Source organism: Gouania willdenowi, chromosome 4, assembly GCF_900634775.1.
Source record: "Gouania willdenowi chromosome 4, fGouWil2.1, whole genome shotgun sequence".
In the NCBI taxonomy this organism is placed as follows: Eukaryota; Metazoa; Chordata; class Actinopteri; order Blenniiformes; family Gobiesocidae; genus Gouania; species Gouania willdenowi.
The window spans coordinates 22,053,904-22,061,229 of NC_041047.1; the positions used below are offsets into that span (position 1 = coordinate 22,053,904).

General features: G+C 38.1%; 1 protein-coding gene across 2 annotated transcripts in view; it reads left to right on the plus strand.

Moving 5' to 3' along the window:
* Positions 1-7,326, plus strand: part of glis1b (GLIS family zinc finger 1b) — a 94,691-nt gene extending 87,365 nt beyond the window's left edge. For both annotated transcript variants that reach the window (XM_028444551.1, XM_028444552.1), the window contains exons 9-11: positions 3,416-3,570; positions 5,658-5,813; positions 6,636-7,326. In XM_028444551.1, coding sequence (XP_028300352.1) covers positions 3,416-3,570; positions 5,658-5,813; positions 6,636-6,778 — 454 coding nt within the window. In that variant the 3' untranslated portion in view covers positions 6,779-7,326. The remainder of the gene's footprint in view (positions 1-3,415; positions 3,571-5,657; positions 5,814-6,635) is intronic.

Below are 7,326 nucleotides of genomic sequence, written 5' to 3' on the forward strand. Positions count from 1 at the left end.
AGGACTTAGGCTGATAACTCACCAGTATCTTTATATACGACTCACAACCTGCAATGCCATCAAGGGCACAATATTATATCCTCAAATAATTAAAACTGGTGGAAATAGTAGAATAAGAAAAGAGGTGCACTATGCCCTGAAGAGTGTCTTATAGGAGAGGGAATCTTTGTCATCCTATTGGTTTCATTCCTTTGTAAGCATTTTGGGTAAATCGGGTCACATAAATGTAGACTTTACATTTAGGGGTCACAACAATGGTAGAACATCACACTTTCAAAGTCTTTATTATTACCAATGTTTACATGGTTGAAAATCTATCTGACACTTTGAATAAAACTGCATTTACAAAGATAACATTTTAATGCTATTTTTTTATCTGCAGTGTAGCAGCTTTACATGAATGCACAAGGAGAGGTTGATTTAAATAAGATAATAATTTATTTTCCATTATCCATCCTACATTTTTTTTTGAGTCTTGTATATATCTGTATTATTTTGTACATTTGTGTATTTGTATTTTTATTATTTTTATCTTGTTTTATTTTTTCTACCATAATGTGTGAACTTGTATTTAATCCTCATTTAATTAACAGTATTTTACTTAATTATGTATGTTTTCTTTCTTTCTTTCTTTCTTTCTTTCTTTTTTTTTGTTTAGTGTTTATTCTTTTCATTTGTAATATTTCTCAAGCCTCTGTGACACAAAGTAATTCCCCCTTAGCATAAATAAAATACTTCTGATTATCCATCAGAATATGCTCAAAAATTGGTTTATTATTGCGCCCGCTTGTCATTCTGATAACATTGGATCTTATATTTTTGATGCATGTACAGTAGTTAAAGGAGGAGTTAAATGATCTCAGCATGATGTCTTATGTAAGATTGTTTATGTGCTCTGGGATTTTCATTATTGAGGTTGCAGCAAACCTATTTATTCTATTTATTTAAGATGTAAATAGCCTGAAAACTACAGTTTTTTTAACACAGTTCTGCTTTAACCTTCCTATTATCCTCTAATATTACTCACACATTTTACCCTTGGGGTCAATCTGACCCCCAAGGATATTTGCTTCCCGAAAATGATTGTCAGAAAATTATTGACCGAGTTTTTTGTCAGGCACTTTATTTATTTGTTGAGTACATCTAAAATAATAATAATGATGAAACCTTGACCTGTTTTCTAGCGCCACCATCAGGCCAAACCTTTAAATTTTAATTGATTTATCTTCAATATTTTTTATCCAAATCGTCTCAAATTTACTGACAGCATTAATGACCACAAGAGTATGAACCCTATCGGTTGTGGTGATGATATGATCTTTACTATAGCGCCACCATCAGGTCAAACTTTCAGTTTTAGAGTTAGTATATTTTGAAAATCTCTCATCCAATTTTTTTCTAATTCAGTCTGCAGATTAATGACTCTCACAGAATGAACCATAATGATTAATGTTGGGAATCCCCCTTTCCTCTCATAAACATACTGTATTTATTTAGTTATTTTTGGGGTTATTCACACATAAAGTCCTCTGTCTCAGACATATCCTCCTCTACGTCACTTTTACTGTGAAAGAGCTGTTCCGTGTCACGTATCAACTCAATCAAAGAATCAACTCTGCACCTGCAGGTGTCACGATGTAAGGTCACACACAGACAGACACGTTTTACACAGCTAAAACAGCTTGGGGTCAAATTGACCCCAGAGGGACACCAATGTGTGCAATATGCGTTGAGCTCATTATGCTTAATCAATTGTAGCCATCATATCAGGAAAATTCAGGAAATTTGAAGCAAAAGAGTAAAAGTCAACTATTGAATGATGAACAATTAATGGGGTCAAATTGACCCCAAGGATGTGCTGAGAGATGAGGGAGTTCTCTGTTCATGCACAGAGCGGTATAGGTTATATAGGCCCTAGCCAGGCCAGCGTCTAAAGGCTGAGCTGCCTCCACCAACACTCTCTCATCACCTTCATACAGCGCTTAGTCCAAACCATATGCCTGGGCAGCACAGCGGCTCTTAGTAACACAGCAGCAGTTTATTGTGTTGGCATTCCTGATACGCTCCTATAAGTGGCTGCTGAAAATGTGGAGGAATATCAGCCAGCTTTGTTTTAAGGGCAGGTCTGTTACCCATCAGTCTGGATTTAGACCAGATTGCTTTTTCATTTCCTCTAGTCATGTTTGCTACACGAGCTTTGTAAATTAGTCATTTGCACTGTTTTGTAAACCTTTTCATTTTCCATTGGGATGAGTTCGAGTAAATATCATACAAGTTTTCAGTTGCCTCTGGCTGCACTTGTTCCTGATCTTAAAGAAAGAAAGAAAGCTCAAAATGATGCATTTAACCTTTGGTGTTTTTTTTTTATATCTGTACTTTTCCGTCATTGAAATGCCAATTATTTGTGCCAGTTGAGTTGGCATCAGCTGTTGTGTATTACATGACGGTAAAGGTTCTGATTATAAGGTCAACTCATTATAACCTATAGTAAATGACTGCAGTGTCAGATCATTGTTCACTAAAGGGCAAATACTGAATCATTCAGTCCAGATACAATAATTACAATAAATAGTGGCACATTTCTAGTGAAACTGTGAATTCCTGCATCTGAAATTGGGCTTTCCATCACTCTGTCCTTTAGGTAAGTTTGTAAAACTCTGTTCTATGGTAAATGCTCAGTAATTCGTGCCCTCTTGCCTCCCTTGTGCTTTTCCTGTTTTCTGCCTCGCTTTGTTCTCCAACTAAATTCTACATAAATATCCCACCTCCTGATAACATTATTGCTGTAACGTGTGATGTAAGTGTGATGTTAGACAGAAGGTGGTGTCATGTGGTGCTGAAAGCTTCTGCACAGACTCAGAGACGCAATGTTCAAAGTCCTATTGAAAGTTCTGCCCAAACTTAATTACCTCCATTTGCTTAGATTTTGTTTAATCTCATGTTTTTTTTTTCCATCACAGTTTGGCACCTTTTCAGATTTTTTCCACCAATGAAACGTCAGGAAAGTCGTTATTTGAATTTCTACTGCTGTGATGAATAATATGAGTGGGACAATTGAAATAATCCACAAAGACTTAAATTAATGTAAAAAAAAAAATGTTATACTTAGACGTGTTGAGTTTGAGAGTGTGTGTGTGTGTGTGTGTGTGTGTGTGTGTGTGTGTACAGTCACCTAAGCCCTCACTCTGCCACTTGTTGACATAAGATTATAATATGTGGTCAGAGAATGATTATGTGTGGGGAGCCCAAGTTTCCACGCGCCTGGCCTTTTTCTTCTCGTGTGTTTGGATCGCTGCTAACAGCTCTGCTGGGTTTGTCAAATCTTGTGGTTAATGGTGCTGTCGGGATGCACAAAGTGTTTACCCGAGAAGGAAACATTGAAAATAAGTTGAAGTTTCACCTGTTCTCCCTGCAGGGTGCCGCCTCCTCTTCTGTCTCCCGCGATGAAGGTAACAGGCACTCCTCCTCCTCCTCCTCCTCCTCCTCTTCCTCCGCTGGATAAACAGTCCGTCCACCTTCACCACAAACCATACACCGCTCACTATCACCATCATCAGTCTTCTAACGATGGTAACCCAAACACTTGTGTCTACACTTAACGCTACTTTGCTCTGGAAATCTATGTTGGCTTATATTTGAAAACCATTATTTGAGTGTAATTTCCTCACGGCTTTCTCCTGGGTTTTTTAAAGCTGCACTATGTAGAATCGTGACACTTGTGTAGAAATAACCACGCTCACCCTCCCCTCCCTGTTTCGAAACCTACCGTCCCTTATCGGTATCCTCGTGAACGTGCACAACTGTGGAGTTCTTAGCGACTTTTCTCTCAACAGAGACGAGTGACAATTGTAGGGACTTTATCTTGTGTTGTTGGAGGGTTTTCGGATGTTTTGGAGACACGAAAACGCTATCACTCGCTTGTGAGGACAGTGAGAGGCTCACAGCCTCTCCTCCGCAGTGATCCCAACAGAGCAGACAGACAGACACTCCACATCCAGAGAGTAATTTAATTGTACATGTTGTCTCTATCTTGGATATGCTTCTCTTAGGCTTACAAGCGATTTATCCCATTTGTTATCACTCTCCCTCTTACTCAGTATGTGGGGCAGACTGCGCATGGAGTGAAAGTGGACCGCGCACAGTCCGCCCCACATACAGAGTCAGAGGGACCTCCGCAAAGTCCGTTCACAGAGAAACAATCTCTTTGTTTTGGAAAAAGAAATCTACCAAACATTTGTTGATTGAACATACAGTATATCAGCAATACAACATATTAATCAGCCGCAAACTGTAAAATACAACTCATTACAACTTTAATGAGAAGGGTGAGGTTGAGAGGATGCACAGAACTCTGTAATGTTTGGCTGAATTTGAGAGAGTCTGAGTTTTAAATCATTCTCCGTGCAAAGTCTTGTTCTTTATTTTGTTTTCATGTTTGTCAAAGCATTTTTTTTTAGCACCGCTAAGGGTAGTCTTACATAGGCCAATGTGTAATTTGTGGCAATGCATGGAGGTTTCTGGCTGCTAGTCTATTTATATTCTAATTTCCAATGTTGACACAATGATTTTATTCCCACTTACCCCCATGACAATTTGCGTGCCCCTGAGGGTACCCGTACCAAAAGAAAGAGAACAGTTTTAGTCTCCACTCAGAACACTTAGAATTACAATTTGCTCAAAGGTGATTATGGATATTTGACCAAATGATGCCAAAAGAAAAACTTACATACTGCAGCTTTAAGGACAGGCTTATCCTTGAGTCTTTTGACCAATTTGTTTGCCTGGAACACACAAATACAGTCTAGAGTTTAAAGACACACCATTAAACAGAAAAAACGGCTCATATAAAGTATAGACTGTATCATATCCACACTGTATGTTATTGTGCATCAAAAACAAGCAGTTTTCCTGGAGTGGTTTAAAAGGTGCACTGTGAATGCAAGCTGAACCAAAATCATGAAGATCAAATATCCTGCTGTTCCATTCAGCCCGAGTCGGGGACAATGGCGAATTCTGAACACCTCCATGTTCTTTTACCTATCGTTATTCCAACATGAAAGTTCTCACAGAAAGGAAGTTCTTTCTTTGGACAGCGATATTTCCCTGTAACTCTGTCAAAGCCCTTTGAGGACAGAAATAGACAGCAATCATAGAGATGGAGTGAGGAAAACCCACATTGCCGGAAGCCTTTCCCCCATTTGAGCTGAATTAGCCAACAAAATGCTGGCTCATGTGTTCAGCTGTCTCTCAGCGCACTAACGCAGCACACTCAGCTGTCACTTCCCACTCTTTTTTCTCTCCCCCTAATGCTTTAAACACCATTTTCCCTGTAAAGATCTACGCATAAACGTCTATGTAACCGCGCTGTGGTTAGAGAGCTGCGTAAAAGCCCTCCAGGAAAGTATGCTTTACCATCATCGAGACTCCTGTGGTTGATTCTGAGCACAGAGTGGGACGGTGGGGACAAATCCTACATAATCTGGGGCTGGCAGCGTAGGGACATTCATAAATATAGTATTGTCATAATTATGTGATGCACAAGACGTTTTAAACCAGAATGACGGTGCGCTTACAGATGTTGAGAACAATCAAACATCGCTAAGTCAGCTTTCTCTTCTCTTCTCTTGCTCCACGTCCCTGACCTACTTATTTAACAGATTACCAAGGCAGCTTTCAGAGCTGCTTTCATTTTGGAGACTCCTACAGGATGGAGCAGATGGTTGATGGCGCTCACATCCAAGGAGATTGTCACTCCTACACCACCAACCAGCAGAATGGCTTCCACATGTCCACCAGCAACACTGGCTCTGCAGGTAAGAGCATTTCACACTAACAGCAAGTGGGCAAAAAGTTTCAGTTTCAGTTTCAAGCTCACAAAAAAAAAAATATTCAAACATAAATCACAGTTTAAAAATATATAACAAGACTGAAACAGGCAGAAGCGAAAAATGCTTATATGTCCAACATAAATCATAAAATTCAAGTTACCTTTTTCAGTAATACACACAAAATAAATGTAAGCATTCAACAGGTACATTTGAGTTGCCTTTTTTCAAATGATGCAAAAAAAAAAACCCACATATATATGTGTACTTTATTTTATATACAACATTTAACAAAGAACACAAACTTTTCTACTGCTTCACAAAACTATCTCAAATATATTGTGACATTTTCTTTTTGTAATTAAATACTGTGTCACTCATTTTTATTTCTTTATCAACATTATTCCACAATTTGTTTATTTTTTTAAATAAAAAATAATAATAAAAAAAAATAAAGAATAAAATAATTTTTTTAAAAAAGCAAAAAAATTAACCCCAAGAACAGACAGACATCTTCCTTTTACTTCTAATCTTGCTTTTGGTAAACATTAGGTTTGTAGTGAGGAGTATTTTTAATGTCTTCTGGAAGAGCATTTATTTTTGCTTTCAACATTTTCTGTGTTATTTTATAATAAACAATATCTTTAAATTTCATAAGTTTTGATTGAATAAATAATGGCTGTGTGTGGTCATAATATCCTGCTTTGTTGATCAATTGATTTTTTTTTGCAATAAAGCAATATTGCAAAAAACTATTGTTTTATTAAAAAGTCACGGATCAAGACTTTTAACTGCCCTGCATCGCTCCAGTCTCAGGTTTCGGCTTGTCCCAGGAGCTGCATGGAGGCGCAGGGTGCCAGTTCTCCTCCAGCCAGGAGGAGAGCATCTTCTTCCAGGTGGGTAGCTTTGACCGCAGCATGAGCCACATGTCGTCAGTCTACACGGAGACATAGAGCTTCACAAGAGCAACCAACGCATGGGAAGTCACCTCCTCTTCAGGCCTTTTTTTTTTACCCAAAATGGACGTGAGTTTTTTTGGAAGAAAAACAAACTATTATATTGAAAAACCAGCAACATGAAACATACAGTACATTCAACTTTTTTTTTTATTTAGTAAAGGTCACATATGAGTAAATGACATACAATGAAGCTCCATGAGCTCTCCTCCCATGTTGTTTGAGTCATTACCTCTGAGGCAATGAAGGAAACTTTCTTGAACTCTTGTTGTTATCTTAAATTAATGTGAATCTATTGCAGTAAGCCTACATTTCCTATATCTTTAAAACCTCTGTATAAAATATGTGGGGGAAAAATAATGATTCCACTAAAAAAATGATTGTGTGAGTGAATGAGAATAATTTTATCTGAGAAACAAGAGCACCTCCACCAAGTAGCAAATCTCTTCTTTGACCGATCATTCACACTTTAAAGCACTTGTGTCCAACTCATGGCCCGGGGGCCAAATCTGGCCCTTTGGAGCATCCAATTCAGCAAAAATGAC